This window comes from Cyprinodon tularosa, unplaced genomic scaffold, assembly GCF_016077235.1.
Source record: "Cyprinodon tularosa strain WSP-4 unplaced genomic scaffold, ASM1607723v1 ctg191, whole genome shotgun sequence".
NCBI lineage: Eukaryota > Metazoa > Chordata > Actinopteri > Cyprinodontiformes > Cyprinodontidae > Cyprinodon > Cyprinodon tularosa.
Genome location: NW_024038682.1, coordinates 185,595 through 202,495, shown reverse-complemented (window position 1 = coordinate 202,495; position 16,901 = coordinate 185,595). Strand labels below are relative to the sequence as shown.

Here is a 16,901-nt window from a genome sequence, read left to right as displayed (position 1 = left end):
TGCTTTTAAATCTGTATTTAACAAAAATAATTGAAACAGAGACTACAGAAGATGTGTTGGTATATTTTATTTGGGAATATTTGAACAAAGGGTAGTTAGTCCACTGAAAAAAAATCTTAAATGTACATTTTTGAATACTGGGGGTGGATAGAGCAATTCAGGCAGACTTTTTCATGAGTTATGGAATTTAGCAGACATAAATTTGACTTTAAATGTGAAAAGGAAAACTGTTTGCAAAATTAAATAATTCTACAAGAAGTACAACCTTTGTTTTAGACATTTTTAATCATAGGAGAGGTGACTGTAACTTAAAATGCGCACATAGAGGACAGAGGTGGTGAAAGCGGGGGCTTTTACAATAACGGGAGAAACTGAAAACGAAAGAAATTGGAAACAAAAAACAAAAAAACACCTACATAAAATATTTTAACTCACAGTATGCTTTCTGGATTAAAACATAAAATATTGTTGCTATGTACATTTTTACACCAACATCAAACAAGCAATAAGCTCGTTAGGACTAAACCGAACCAAGCTCATGAAGGGAACGAGAAACATCATAATAACAACATGAGGGTAGTAATTGTTTCAATTATCCAATTCTCCAACAAAATGCAAGACGATGGAAAAGTTTACAAGTATTTTCTGGCTAACTTCCTTCCTCCCTTAGTACCTACCCAAATCTCTGGAATAAAAGGTGCCTGAAAATTTTTCCACCACGTTAGAATCGACCAGTTGTAGTTGGAGGTATTGAAAAGGGTTGAAAGTAGTCTTCATCGCATCTCAGGAGAGTTGAAAAGTTGTAAAAGGTAAGGCTACAGCAACAAAAATGACAGCCTTCCAAGATAACTCATAATGTTAACAAGTATAAAATTCCCTATTAGTGACAACGCTTTGCTGTAATGATTTTATGGCTTGTCAGACTGGGCCTTCATCTTCCTCTCCCACAGTTTCTGATTATCAGAGAAGCCCTGCTTGCCCTTGTTGAAGGAGTTAGGTCCTGCAGACGTTGGCGTCTCCCTGAAAAGATAACAACTTCATTACTTTAAATTTAATCAATAAAATTCTATACATTGCTGAAATGAGTCATTTACATAAAAACAATTTTTTCCCATTTCACCATACATTAAACAAGCTTCTTCCTTTTCAGAATTATAATGGTTCTTTATAAATTTTACATGTTATAATGGTAATACAAGAATTGAACTGTATGAATTGGGTTAAAGATTTTTGTTGTTTGTCTAGAAGTGTCCCATAACATTCTGATGGATCTCAATGCATTCAGCCTGAGCCTTCTTGATCATACACCCCTGCAGTTTAAAACACTGATCTCTTTTGTCCTTAAATTACCCTGTAGATTATTTGGCAGCATGCCGTTCAGGTTGGAATTTTTAACATGACTGCAACAAATATTTAGATAATGTGCCTTAACATCAGAGGAGATGCTTTTCTCAGTCTTTCAGGTTTCTCCCTTTCAGTTCCAATTGCAGCCTTGGTCATCTAAGCTATACATTTTCATTTGTTTCATCAGACCACAGGACACATCTCCAAACATTAAAGTCTTTGATCCTGAGTTTGTTAACTTAAGTCTCTTTTCATTTATTTATGGGTTGTTGTTTTTTTTGTTTTAGGAATGATGGCTTCTTCCTCAGTGAGTGGCCTTTCAGGCCATGTTAGGCTATCTAACATAATAATAATAGCATAATAACCTTAACTTAGAAGCTTCCGCCATCATTTCCCCAAACGTATTGGGTTTATTTGCACATTCATCATCAAAATCATCAATCAAAATCTAAATATATCCAAACAGAAGGAATAAAAGAGAGAAAAAAATCAATGCGACGAAAAGATGGGAGAAGCTTGAGAGGCATCCATCTCCTCTAGATCTTTACACACAGAAATCTACTCACATAACATCATTAAGATGTTCCTAAATTGTATTACTGCATTAGGCAATAGTAGAAATAATTTGGGTAATCTAAACTGATCTACAGTGGGGTAGGATCAGACTCATTAAGAGCCAAACAGTAAAAAAATAAAAAGAAATAGTTATCAGTTTCTATATGCAGTGTATGTAAACACCTGGGAAAATAATTCAAGAATGTATTTATCAAAGGAAAATCAGGATAATCTTAAAGTTTTTGTTTTGTTTTTTTTTTACCTCCCAATATTCTTCATCCTCATCTTTGCTTCTGGAGGCATTTCTTCTGGTTCACTCTATACAAAAGAGGACGATGACATCAGCTACTGATCATCTATTTCTATCTATACTACATGACTTTGTATGTGGGTACTTACATCATCATCTTCATTAAAAACAGATACTAATTTTTTGGGAGGAAGAGTTGGAACAATCTCCTTTGGTTTCTAGAACAAGTCAGGGACAGAAAACATCAAAGCAAAGCAGCACAGCAAAGCAACCCGCAACTTTTTAGTGTTCAATTAAAAAAAGAAACCCTAATGGTGTGAACAAAATGACTTGACTCTGTATTCCAGAAACATTGATGATTACAATCAGGTTATCTATAAAGGCTCAGAGAAGCATGTATCGGATGCTAGCAGCTTAATCTTCATGCTGGTCTGTAACTACTCATAAACAATTTTTTTAAAAGTGTAATTTGCACAAATAACAATGTGCAATTGCTCATTCCTTAACACTTACCGTTGCTCCTAGTTTGATAGAAATTGGGTTTGATTTATTTGCCACCTTACTGCCCATGCTGAAGCCAATTTTGGCGGTTTTGCAAGGGGCTGGTTGGTCTTCTGAGAACTGCTCCTTATCTTCAGGGGTAAGATGCTGAGATGTGCGTTTGACAGCAGTCCCATCTCCTCCCCCAGTGCTACAAGAGACAGGCTTAGTTTTCACTCTGTCCTCCTCCTCCTGTGGCCCTGCTTGAAGCAAGACAACTCACCGAGGTGAACAACTGCTTTGTGAGATACAGGAGAGTTCAATGCTACAATTTATGCTCCTCTAATTAGAATTTATATGAAATGTCTAATTTGTGACTATCAAATAGCTGTTAAAGTAAATTCTGCATTATTAATTAAACAAGCAAAGCCAATAAAACTAGAGACACGCTAATCAATATAGTTAAGTCACTGTAGCTGCCAGGCGGTGACAGCAATAGTGAAACTTTACACTTATACAAGGGGCTTTAAACTTAATCAAAGAAGTCTTCTGCTTCACAATCAGGTGCACATACATTTTTTAAGGGCTCGTCAAAGAGTTGGTAAAAGGGATGCACATGAATATTGTAATAAATCACAGATAAAATATACTTAAAAAGAAACTAAAAATTATGACGAACAAACTTAAGAGATGAATCATTCCAAGTTGTTCCATTCATATATAAACCAAAAAGAATACTCAATAGCTGCCAAAATAAATAAGATGTTTTGCTTAAAGCAAGTCATGCACAATAAAAGCTAATGCAGTTTCCTTTAACTCTTGATCTAGCTATCCCTAAACCAAACAGAAAGTCATTTCTTTCTCCTGCATTTAAAGAGATCCACCATCGAACCCTCTGTGCAACAGCTTACAACAACTGCCTCGTTTAATGCAGCAGCAGCAGTTCATGCTATGCGATTTAGAATGAGCTAAGCTAATTTGGCTAGCCACTTTCATTCCAGTTAACCGGGCAGCAAACCGTCAAGAGGCTCATATTTCACAAGTCCGTATCAACCATCGACAACTCGATTCATCAATGGTAGTTTAGCCTCCTTAAAAATTTAACTCGCACTATATGCTTTTTTTTTAAACCAGTTTAAACACTAGCTACTCTAGTAGTAGCCAGCTAAAGCTAACATCAACTCATCTTGCTAAAGTTCATTAAACGTCTTCTTTGCGGTCGGGCTTCTTTTTACTAAATAGGCAGCACATTAAGATATCGTTTAACATTTTTTATTTGTAAACTAGGTTTAAACATCAAAACAGCACATGTATCACCTCCGTCGTCGGAGCTACTTTTCCTGTTAGGTTTGTTATCCGCCATCATATCTTTCTCGGGTGAAACTCGAACTCGGTCGGTTTGTTCCGCTAGTGTGTTTTTAGGCGCTGTTTGCTCATCGGTCAACGGACTGTTGAGCTCAAGAAGAAGAAGATTAGCTTAAAAAATACCAGCTAGCTTATGTGTTAAGGAAGATGAGTTGGTAAGAAATATTGTCTACAACCATTCTTCAGCTATTACCTGAGGGGTTATATTGAAACAGTGGTTTTAAAAGAAAGGCGCGCGATACTATTTTACTCAGAATATGCATCTTAACTTGAACATATTGTCGGTTTGTTGTGTTAGCTTAGGTAAACCTTTGCTTTCTGTCACCTAGTTCTGACAAAATATCCAACTATTTTATTTATTGATGCATATATACGCAAAATAATATCTCATAAGTGCTGTTTCTCCGACATTCTCTCCAAAAAAAATCATCCGATTGGTTAAAATAAAATAAAAAAAATTAAAACGGATAATTTATTATATTCTTGCTTCTTCAAACGTCACATATTAAAGGGGTGTAGTGCTTGAAATGCATTGATTTCAATGCGAGCTCTTCAATAATGAGCAGAACTTCAAGCTTTTTAAAATCTTAAATAGTGATTTATTAATCCATAACACACCACAAGCTTCGTTGTTGGTTCTGTTTGCTTTGTTCTGATTTATTCATATATAACTGGTTGAACTGATCTGTTTGTTAAAACTGAAGTGTTCAAAAACCCTTCCAGATTTCACCCTGCCTATGGCTCAATGACATATTGATGGACTAAATACTGCCAAACGCTGAATAACCAAAACATGATCATGTTCAACTCAGTTAATTACATGTAACCATTAATTTTAAAGAGCTATCCCAATGACAGCCAATGGGAACTGTCAGTTGGTTTGAAGTGATAAAGTATTTTGATCAAAAATAAAAGCAGAACATCTTTTCCTCTTTGATTATCACAAATAGGGCTGCAACTAATGATTATTTGCAAATCGATTAATCTGTTGATTAATTAATAATGGGATAGCCAAAGGTTCCTTCTAGATAGAGCAGATTGACAAACACATTTTTTAAAATCTTAAATGCAAACATTAATATAATTTTTTACAATTATGATCAAATTACAGCTCTAAGTGGTCGCTCTGTCAGCTAAAGGCGTGTTGAACAGTCTTTTTATGCCATTTAGCAATTTATTGATTACTAAATTAGCTGACCATTATTATTATTTCAATAATCGATTATCACGATTAATCTGATTAATTGTTTCACTCCTAATCACAACCTCAGTGAGGTTCTTTGCTGCCTGTAAATTTTGGTTTCTTTCAGGTTCATTTAAAGCTTTTGGCAAAACAATGTACCAGTCAGCATGGGACAGGCCCTGTGTATATGCGCTCGTGGCTCCCTCACCATTGATAACAAAAAATACTACTTTGTCCAGAAATTGGACGAAGGGTGAGTTACTGTGTTTGTATTGCAATGTCACATGTCAGTTGCTGTGCGACTTTATTTCATGCTCCCCTCTAACGGGATTCCCCCCTGACTCTCCAGTGGGTTCAGCTACGTTGATTTGGTTGAAGGAGCAAAGGATGGAAGATTCTACGCTCTGAAGAAGATCTTATGTCATGACCGCCAGGCTCGCCAGGAGGCTCAGACTGAGGTGGAAATGCATCAGGTGTTTAATCATCAGAACATCTTAAGCCTGGTTGCATACGCCTTTGTTGACAGCGGAGGCAAAACCGAAGCCTGGCTCCTTCTGCCGTACATTAGAGTAAGTTGACGTTGCAATTCTGTTGATGAAAGAAACCTTTCCGACTGTGATCATATTCTGATGTGTTTGTGTGAACAGAAGGGAACCCTGTGGTCTGTTTTGGAGAAACTAAGAGACAAGCGGAGCTTAATGCCCGAGAACCAGATTTTAAAAATCCTCCGTGGAATCTGCTCTGGTTTGAAGGCTATTCATGACAAAGGCTATGCCCACAGGTAATCACCCAATGCTTTAGTGACTGCCAACCTTAAATTTGCTTTTGATGTGAAATAATATTCTATTTATGAAATTATATTCAATCTATTTCGGGGGGGAAAAAAGCGGAAGGGTGTATTTGTACCACTAAAGGTATGATCACAGGGTCTCTGTAGAGAAAAGGACTCTGGTAGAGACATCAAATCATGTGCTGCGTTTTAATTAATGATTACTGTAGAAAAACTGCAAATGGTTATTGAATGTAAACATGACAGAACAATATTGGCACAATGAAAATATTTTTATTCCCCTTCTATTCATCCATCATAGAAAAGACCAAAAGGAAATGTTTAAGCTTAGATAAGTGTGATGTATTGAGTGTATTTGAGTATGACTTCTCTGTAAGTAATGTTTTTGTCGGCAAGTATTGTAATCATAGGTGTAACTTTCTGAAGGACTTTTTGTGCTCATTTACTTTACTTTAGCCAAAGGTAACAGAGGTTTGGTGCAGCTATCTGTGTTCAGAGTGTTTTGAGTCGGTGTATTTTGTCCTCTCTCGCGCTGCTCCTGTGTCCCGCCTCTCGGTGTGACATAATTGGATCTGTCGCTTTGAGACATCTGATTTGCAGTTGCATTTCACTGCGTTACATAGTAGCTACATGGTTGGAGGAGAGACACACAGCAGCACTTAGTGAATTTAACCAGCAGCTACTTCAATGTTTACGTAAAAGTTGGGAGACAGTTTGGTGAAAAAAATTAGAAATGCCACCAAAAATTCTGTTCGTCAGTGTTTTCCAGCTTAATATTGTAAGTTTATACACATTAGTATTTTAATGTAAGAAGCTTGAAAAAACATGATTTGTTCTAGTAAAAAAAAAAAAAGCTTGACTTCTCAGAGGACCATGACTCCCAGTTACAGGTTAAAATCTTTTTTTTTAATTTGCAGACAGAATCAGACTGCAGAGCTTCTACATATCTTGAAATTTTGTTTCTGGTATCATTATATTAGTAAAGAGGTTCATAAATCATTTTAAACAACACAGAGAGAAGTAGGGAGAGCTGCAGATTAAAGGTGAAACAGATTTACTGGGATATGCAACGTGCAATAAAATATATCTCCAAGTTTACAGGAAAGTTTGCAAGAAAAAAAATATGCTATATTTAAAATGAAGCATATCAATATTTTTCTAAATGAATGGCATTTAAATTGTACTTCTGCATGATATATCAATGTTGGCATTGTAATCAGCTGTTATTGGTTATTTTTTTACACATTGTTTTCAGGCCTAATATATGTAATGCCCTAAAAGGCATCTCTCTAACTATCTATAAATATAAATATTAGTTTACTATGGTTCTATTGTGTTCTCAACAATAGGAAAGCATTCAATAAATTTATGTTTTGAGCTCATTTTTTGAAAATACACAAACATATAGGAAGCGTTCAGGTTGAGTAACTGTAGGTCCATCAGCCACCCACCGAGTGTCCCCACCAACTTTCAGCACTAAGTTACGCCCTTTATTGTAATGAAGCAAAAAAAGCAATGCAGGTTTCTTGACAAAAAAAAGCAATATTCTTGCAATTTGACTTATTAAATCTTTATATAAAATATTTTGCAATCTGCTTTGATTTGACAGGGACCTAAAACCTACAAATGTGCTTCTGGATGAGGATGACAGGCCCGTTTTGATGGATCTGGGTTCAATGAACCGAGCAAGAATTGAGGTATGTGCTTTAAGCTTTAAGAAGTTGGTGGGATTTTACTAACCCCTAATAAAATGTATTCAGTCATAGCCATCTGTAAAATAGTAACATTCATTTTAGATGACTAACAGATTGACAGAGATCCCCCCCCCCCCCCCCCCCCCCCCATCTCTTACTCTAAAGGGAGACATACTAGTGGATATTGAGTTCTTGGGATGCAAGCCGGAACTTAAAAAAAACGTTTCTTGATTGGAATTCTGTTTTTTCACCACTAGATGGCAGATTGACACTGTTGAGGCTATTGAGTACTTGTGGCTTACATTCTAATATTTTTGCTCACATAATCATATAAGCAGCAGAACTGAGGCCGTATGGGTTTAAGGTGATCAAATATTCTTCTTTGTTTGCTTTATGGACAAATTATGGCTTCAGTTTTTCAGTCTTGGTTTTCATCTCGTTGCCTCGAGCTTGTTTCGGTTCAGTAGTGATAATTTGCTATATTCATTTGCTTTTAGAGCCACTAGGCCTATTTTTGTCTCTTGATTAGACATCTTTCTATTGTTTTAAATTGTGATTTTAAACATTTCACCTAAACCTCAGAATTGAGATGTTCAGAAGTTTTGCAGAAGATTATGTAATGTTTTTAGTTGCTCTGAGAGTTTGAAACTGTTGTTTTCTTTTAACAGGTGAAGGGATCCAGAGAAGCAATGACTGTACAGGACTGGGCCGCACAACGATGCACAATTTCCTACAGAGCTCCTGAGCTCTTTAATGTACAGAGTCACTGCATTATAGATGAGCGCACTGATATTTGGGTAAAACCCCAGAGCCGTCCTCCATCGTCTTGCCAAGTTCTTTTCTATATTAACATCTGAAGCTTAAGACAAAAGGGAAAAATCCTTAATTAATCGACAAACCTTTTTTGTTTGTGTTGTTTTCATTAATCCCCAGTCGCTGGGCTGCGTGCTGTACTGCATGATGATGCTGGAGGGCCCATATGATATGATATTCCAGAAGGGGGACAGTGTTGCTTTGGCTGTCCAGAATCCAGTTAAAATCCCAGTGACTTGCAGGTCAGTAATAAAACAGGAAAAAGACGTTTTCCCTCACATGTTCGGACGATCTGCCCTTCACAGATGCAGACTTTAAATGTAAACTCCTTGTCTTTTTCGTTCAAGCATTTTATTTCTTAATTTTTGCTGCTTTTTAAGACGTCTTCTGTTCAGATCTACTGCGGGCAATAGTCTAGTTAAATGACACACTTTTTATAATGACGCTCCTGGTGGTTGTGGTGCAGATTTTAAGTATTAGCTGAAATTATTATTATTTTTTTCTTAGATACTCAGAGGGTCTCCAGATGCTGCTGAGCTCCATAATGGTTTCAAATCCTCAGGAGCGACCAAACATCGGTTGGGTTCTGGATCAGGTACAGGACCTGCAGAGCCGCAGCCCGAACACCCAGACCAACATGGTCTGATTCCAGCTTGGTGCGCTTTATTAGAACCATGGACTCTTCACCAGCTTCAGCACAGCTTCGCTTTAATTCCAGCTTCAAGTGTCACCTTTTATTTGTTCTTTTAGAGTGCAAAATAGATATTATTTTATGTATCATCTGCCCTTTACCTTTTTTAAGTATAATCCTTATGGAGCAAGATCAAATATGCCTTAAACTGTTTCACACCTTGAAGTGCAATGCTTCACCTTCTTGTTTGCATTAAGAAAAGTGACATTTTTCTCTCTGAAAAGTTGCTCAAGGCGATAAATATTTCATGTTTCTCTGAAACCCTCAGCCCTTTAGTTTAGTTCTGCAAGCTATGCTCTTCTTACACTTTTCTTTTTTTCCTAATGTTTGAACTAATTTGTGGATGAGGATTCAATAGCCGTATTTCTGGTAAATATAAATAATATATCGATAAATTAGGTGCATGAATTCTTTGTTTAATACACCCACCTAGCTTACTCGTAATTCTGAAACGCCTGTCATAATTTTGGCTCCTGAAACTATTAAACTGGGGAGAAAAAAACAGCTAAAGCTGTTTACATTTCTACTTTTAAATTTATAATTTAAACTTCAAGGCCTGCAGCTGCTTACACTCTCTGCCCGTCGATGATTGCTGTATTGTAATGTTTAAAACCAAAACTATGCCTGCGTAGGTGAAATCAGCAGCCAACTGATTGTATTAATTAATCGCCTTTTATTTCCTTCCCTTTCCTGAGTAACAGCTGCTATAGAGGTTATTGTGGAGGCCTGAGAATTAGATAAAAAATTCTTTCTAACATCTGTTGAGTTAAAAAAGAAGATCTTGTTTTCTGGTGAATGTTCTTCTAATTATTATTCTTTATATTAATATAGTAAGAAAATGTTGAGTTAAAAAAACCTTTCCCGAACATTCCAGTAAATAAATTATGCCTGAGTTTAGCAGGTAGTTTAGCATGTAAAGCTGCATCCTCATCTCTTTTATAAACCAATGCAGTTTTTAATCGCATGCTCTTAGGTTTAGCTGAAGTTACCAGTGCAGTAGTATCATTCATTCTGACTCTTTTTAAGGGTCATTGCCTGAATCACAGAGATAAAAATAATTAGACCAAAGGCGGGCATCATTCTGATCACGCAGATTCTTGGATTAGGTAATCCCTTAGAAAACTTGTGTTGATGGTACGTAAAGGTGCTGCTGTTAATGTTATTGCAGGATGATACTTTTCCTTTTATTCAGTAGTTTTTATGTTTATGGTAATGTTTTTAATTGGTTTAGTAGTTTTGCATTCCAGCATTGCTTGTTCAGTTTTGGTTTCTTCATGTGTTTGACACGTCTGGTTCTCTCAGGGTACGCTAACATCTCAGAAGATCCACATTAGAAAACAGTACCTATAGGTTTCCTGGGAAAACAAATATTTGGGGCATTAATGTTTAATTTATTGCTTTTGTGGCTGTAAAACAGATTTATTTTCACCATCAGTACTGTTGAACTGGCCTTTATCTTTGAAATGTACAGTTAACAGTTTAGTGTGGTTGACCGACTGTGTAAATACATTTTCATTTGATGCAACATTTGGATTTAGCGATGACCATAAAGTCATGCAATTTGTCTGCAAATAAAAACCTTCTGTGACGCTGCTGGTAAGAAGAAATTAGTAGGTATGAGACACATTTGTTATTATGGGTTACTTATGATTTATTGAAAATTGGTCAAATCATATTTTATGTCCTATTTTCTGCACTATAATGAGTGTATAAATGTTAAATATGTAGCATTCTATATTCTGTACACTTTTTAATAATTGTGAAATAAAAAGGCTTCCTGCACTTTGCTGAGTGCTAAGCACTACTTCCTTTGCTTTCGATTTAATAAACACAAACCAGTGAAGATCCTGCAGTCAATAAGTGATGCTCCAGTGAAATAATGGTGTTAAGAAGAAAAAAAAAAACATACTTACATTATATAATATTTAAAGGGAGAGTCATTTTCATATTTTGGCTGAAAACTAAAGTCTTGTAACAAAGCAAAATACTGTCATTGTATTGTTAAGTGAAATCCTTTTAAAGACTTTTATTTGGTTAGAATATTTTTAACAGTTTTAACAAAATATTTCAAAAATTCCAAACATATGTAGATCAAAACTGAATCTTCCAGAGAAAACCTGGAAATGCACAAACAAACATTTTAACTTTACACAGAATTAAATAATGACGGAAATGCCTTGAAAGCTTATATAGATTAGATGAGCTGCATTATTGTCCTTAAAAGAAAAAGCACAATGTTTATGAAGTGTTAAATTACACCGATGTACTAAAATCCCTAACAGTTTTTTATTTTCTGAGAAATATTGTTCACAAGAAATTGTGAAAACCTGCTGCAGCACAATTTTTGAAGAAGAAACATTAATGCATAACCTGCAGATTTGGATCAGGAGCTTGATTACCAACATGTATTTCTGGAATATCATGTATATTTGCAAACCATTTGCATTTTGGAAAAGGTTAGTTCAAACTCATAACTGCACTATAGAGGTTATGATGCACAATTTGCAGGGTTTCCTTGCATTTCATTTTTATTATACAGGTGTTGGTTGCTTTATGATAATTACCTAAATTCTGTGCTCATTAAAATCTCACCTAAAATTGGGAATTTGAAAATTGAACTCAAAATATTAAAGCAGATAATTGGATGTATGTCCCCCTATAAAAGTCCAGTTGCAAAGAAAAGAAATGGTTAGATCAAGTAATTTAAGCCTTTTCTGGTGCAAGATTTCACACAAAAAAAGACAAAAAATATTATTTCTAAACAGTGAACTTTGTGATAGGGGAGATGTTGGCTTCATGAGTTGAAATAAAAATATTAATTGCAGTGAACAAATCACAAAAACCAAAAAAGCCAATCAAAGTCGTTTGAAGACTTTAAAGAGTCCATCTCTGTTGAACTTGCAGCACACATACCTCCCCTCCCCCTTTATTTTCTGTCTGGTATTTTTAAAGTTTTTCTTTTTATTTTAAATGTACACGAACAAAAAATTCACAATGACATTCAGGTGCAGTGCAATGATGATGCTCGGGTTGGTAAACACATCTTTAACAATTAACCTGTGTTTAAAATCCAAGTAATTTATTACTTCCTAGTTACTTTGTTTTGCTTCCTTATCAATGAAAACATTGAGCTTAATATGTTTTGTTCATGCGCTCTGCACCTTTCTTTTGTTGGCACGTGCTTTCTTTATATCAAAAAAATATAGATAAACCTCAAGTTAAATATAGAAATAAAAAAGGTTATATTACATGATTATTACAGATGAGAGATTGAAAATATCTTGTTTGTTTAGAAATTGTTTCTAATCTCATTATCATAGCTAGGATCAGTTTTTGTGTTATGGGTCAATTTGGATAATTATTTACTTAAAGAAAAAGGCTACAGACTATATTTTTTTAAAAATACATTCTGAATATAGATAATTAATGGAAAGCAGAAAAATAAGTTTTTTTTTTTTAAAGACAACAAAAATCAAGTACTGGTTGGAATGAAAACTATAACATGACTTGTATTTGCATATTTTTATATATTAATTTGTGGCTAAAAGTGACATTTTCAAGAGTTCTTTTTGTAGCAGAGGCACAATGCGTTTGTATTCAGTCCATCAAAAGCCTTTCTACAAAAAAACGTGTCTTTAGATGCATGTGGCAGAAAGCAACATTCTTAGTATCTTTGCAGAGATATTCTTTGCAAATAAGCAGAAACTGATTTCTTGTTTTTCAGCCAGATTATTCAGAAATCATGTAACAGTGTAGTTTTAGAATAAAAATAAATACCAGTGGGTAACAGGTGAATGAAATCTTAGCGTTTATTGGTTTTTAACCTGGCAATACTCCATTCTGCGAAATAAAACCTCATTTGATATTTCCTTGTGACATTTGGTGTTAGTGCAAATTCCATCTACTTAAACAAGGTTTAAGGGAAAATATGAAGTATAGCACATTACCTTTGCTTCATTCATATTAACATCCTTGTCCAACTCCAGCCTGCATTTTCCTATGAAAATGATCAGCCGTTTGGTTGACCAGGCTGTTAAAGGGTTAAGAAGATTTTCATCTTTCTTGTGTCTGGCTTACAAATGTAAACTGTCATAAAAGTAACTCAGGCTGCAACATGTTTACAACCTGGATGCCTTTCAGTACCCTCATAATCCTTTTGTTTGAAATAAGGAAATCTTGAATTTACTTCTTTCAAAGAATTATGGAGAATAAAATCATACAACACAGGTACAAGGTCACGCCAAGGTCATTTTACATGTAAGCACCAACTCTAAAACCCTGTCCCTTTCATAGGACACTGCCGCTGTTTTTTACCCTCCTCTTTTTCCCAACACTGCATGTTTCATTTGCAACCTCACCTAAGTCCCCATGCACAAACTGGTCTCACACTATAAACCATCCCAAGGTTTTATTGATTTGGCAATGAATCATTTAATTAATTATTTAATTAGCAAAGCATTATGGGTCAGTGCAAATCTGCTCCTCTTCTGCAGTGCCTCTAGATCTCTAAATCACTTTGCCCATATGTTTGGAAGCCATAAGATGTCTATATAAGAAAATCCAAACAAGCCTGACTAAATACAGAAATTATTTTATGATTCCGGGAAAACCTTGTAAAGTCATCTAGTAAGTTTCTGTCGTTACTTGCCAAAGAGATCTTTATTCTTCGAGACTTTATGTGCCCAGAGTCAGAACTTTTGCTGTCACTCGGGCCCAAATTGGTCTTGGCTGCAGCTAAAAGAGTAAAATATGGACATTACGTCTGCCCTGTTGAGTGGATGAATTATGACTTCTGCTTCTGATCAGGCCTCCTTTTTATCCAGAAGCTTTCTGTGCGGCCATTAATTCATGGGAGTGTTTGGGTTAAAATGCATAATGAGTTCGTTAAGGGGGATTGGCGTAATCAGGAAAGGTATTGCTTTAATTACTGGCACTAATCCAAACCTATTTTTCCTCCGTGAGGCCAGCCACCCACACCGTCTGTAGAGCTCGCTAATTTAATTAAGTGTACAAAATGCTACACCCTGACGTCGCCCTCGGGGGCAATTATGGCTTTAGATATTGAAAGATCTCCACCAGGGGTATTTTTACTTACTGGCAGGAGATTGCCTATGTCAGTTAGCTGATTGCATTGATTATATTGATTTGTAACAGCTTTTCGAGTAATTTCATCTACAAAGGTGAGAGCAACACGTTGATCTAGGGAATATTTTATTTATTTATTTGTTCTTTATTTAGATGCTTGACTCTTTTGCCAAGTGATTAGATGGAATGGAGCTCTGCAAGAAGTCCTTTAAAGTGGGAGTTGAGGGAAGAAAAATCTATATTTTTATTTGCCACGTAGGATCAGTACAGGTAGTACAAGTTAGGTGTGAATTGTTGCCATGAGCTGTGTAGACGGCCCCTCTGTGCTGAAGAATCAAGAAAAGGGCTTGAAACAGTAAGCTAAAAATAAATGTAGCATCATTAGAAATAAACTGAATTGAATTGAATATAAACTGTAAAAGTTAGAACAATCCAGTATGAATGATATAAACTGGATTTGTTGTATGTTCAAAATAAACTCATATATTTGACTAGTTTAAAAGAAAATCAAACATGCCTTTGTTCTTTTCTCAGATTATTTTTTTGCTCAAACTTGCCTATGGAAAATTATTGCTTAAATATATTTTGACAAAAGATAAAAAGGAATGTTCTTTATAGTTTTTTAAAAAGGGTGCAGGTCTCAAGACTGATTTCAACCTGGTTTCTTCCCCCAGTCCTTGTCTTGGTTTCGTTTTGTTGGGCTTTGACAAATTGTACCAAGACCTTTTCAAGCCTTTATCGTTCCATTCAAATATTTAATAATATAATAATAATATAACATTTAACTCCCTTTTATCTTAACCTGCAGACCCACATTGCACTGCATGTGAGTTCAAGTCAACATCAGCGATCAGAGCACCGCCAGATCCCACCATCTCAGACTAGATACAGTTGTAAATGCGCTTACTGAATTTAAAATCTTACTGTGAGAATGTTTACAACACCGTAGCATTTAGTTCTCTGATTGTTTTCACTTTTGATGGTTTCCTTTAAAAAAAAAAGCAAAAATTTACCTGCAGACTTTACTGAAAAATGAGAACATACTTGCTGTCTCACCACAGGAGATGTCCACGGTTTTGAAAGTTCGAATAAATGTTTTTTGCCGTACTTTTATTTTAAACATGTCAAAGATCTATTTTACTCTTACTGTGTTCTAAAGTTTATCATATAACTATTGCCCAATGTAAACAAATTAATAATGTTTACAGAATGCAGGTCTGATTTCTGTTTTGGTCTCAGAAGGGCTGGTCTTGACTCATCCCTGCTGCACAAGTTAGACTAAAGTACCTGAGCAGTGGACCTGCAGCTCCTCCAGAGTTGCCATGAGATTTTTAGCTGCCCCTCCCAATAATGGTTTCCTTGATCATCTTGTCAGTTTTGTGGACCATCATGGCTTAGTAGTTCAGTTTAAGTGTGTTAAAGGAACGACACATCCAAAATGTTCAAGTCAGACCAAGCCGCTTTAAAAGGTATGAACCTCATTTTCTGATGGGGCTCATCTGGCACAAAGCATGTTCTTTCCAATCCCTATTATCCCAGGGAAAAGGGTTTGCTAGAAAGATGACATCAAACTCTGAAAATTGTCTTTAATCTAAAAGAAATTGAAATTAGGTATCTCTTTTCTTCTGTTTGCTGCTTGGGATACTCTGCAGGAATGTCATCAATTGAGCTCTGCTGAGCTTGTGATTGTGCATAGTCTAAAAGGGCCTGTAAAAGTACTAAAAGTACAAATTCTCAATGCTGACTTAAATCAAGCAATTGTGCTTTAGTTTGTCTTGCAATTTCTAGCAAGTCTATTGTGTCAGTACTGTAGCCAGAAACCTCCCTCTCAGCTTCTTTGGATAATATAGGGACATTATGACAAAATATGTTTCATACAGGAAAGATGCTGAATAGAACTCAACCAAAAAAATTACTGAAATGCAACTGGGAGGTTTGTCTCATCTCCAGAACCTCTGAGATTTTACCTTGTGTCAGATTTTTGCAGTATACTGTGATCGCTTTGGAAATGTGCAACAAATCTGCTACTTTCAGCTGCTGCTCTATAGTTGGAGACATGCTGAGGTCTAATATTGACTTAGATAATATGTTGAGGTATTTATCATTTAGCTCTGACTATCTTGATGCAATGGCAAGTTTGCTTGTTCAGCCCAAACTCCTTCAACCCTAAATTTGTAAAAGTTTGGAAAACTTATAACACAAGAAAGTTGTCTAAGCTCCAGTTTGCAACGTCTTTTGAAAAAGTGAAAGTGAATGATTTAGGTGTCCCTTTACTCACCGGAAGATGGGTACTCAGGTTATTCTTAGCTGAAGTTGGTCATTATGATTTTCTCTGCAGGACGTTTTCATTGGTAATTGTTCCTTTCACTTACATGACTACCTTAAAAGGAACCTTTTCTATGGACCCGGCACATAACGACATTTTTTACTGTGCCAGGTCTGTTGCAGTTTTTTCTGTACTGGCATCTGAATTAAACAAGCCATTAAATTACAGGCTGATGGCATCAGTCGCACTTTTTTCCATCTTCTTAATTAGGGTCAGAAAGCAGCAATGTCTTAATTCTTTGCATTTATTCTATAAAATAACAAAACATTAAAAGTTTTCCCTAATAAAATTATAATTAAAAATATATTTAAATTACAATTTGCAT

At 35.6% G+C, this 16,901-nt stretch overlaps 2 protein-coding genes across 2 annotated transcripts; one reads left to right on the top strand and one right to left on the bottom strand.

The window, feature by feature from the left end:
• Window positions 1–148: 148 nt before the first annotated feature.
• Window positions 149–4,101, bottom strand: LOC119782306 (PEST proteolytic signal-containing nuclear protein-like). The gene is made up of 5 exons (XM_038283212.1): window positions 3,947–4,101; window positions 2,663–2,892; window positions 2,299–2,367; window positions 2,162–2,217; window positions 149–1,020 (listed from the first exon to the last, which is right to left on the bottom strand). The coding sequence occupies exons 1-5, from the start codon at window positions 3,993–3,995 to the stop codon at window positions 909–911; spliced, it is 516 nt and encodes a 171-aa protein (XP_038139140.1). The 5' UTR covers window positions 3,996–4,101; the 3' UTR covers window positions 149–908.
• stk16 (serine/threonine kinase 16) lies at window positions 4,017–10,963 on the top strand. The gene is made up of 8 exons (XM_038283211.1): window positions 4,017–4,149; window positions 5,305–5,430; window positions 5,527–5,746; window positions 5,825–5,958; window positions 7,577–7,664; window positions 8,330–8,458; window positions 8,595–8,716; window positions 8,982–10,963. Exons 2-8 carry the CDS (start codon window positions 5,345–5,347, stop codon window positions 9,118–9,120), a joined length of 918 nt encoding a protein of 305 aa, XP_038139139.1. The 5' UTR covers window positions 4,017–4,149; window positions 5,305–5,344; the 3' UTR covers window positions 9,121–10,963.
• The last annotated feature ends 5,938 nt before the right edge of the window (window positions 10,964–16,901 follow it).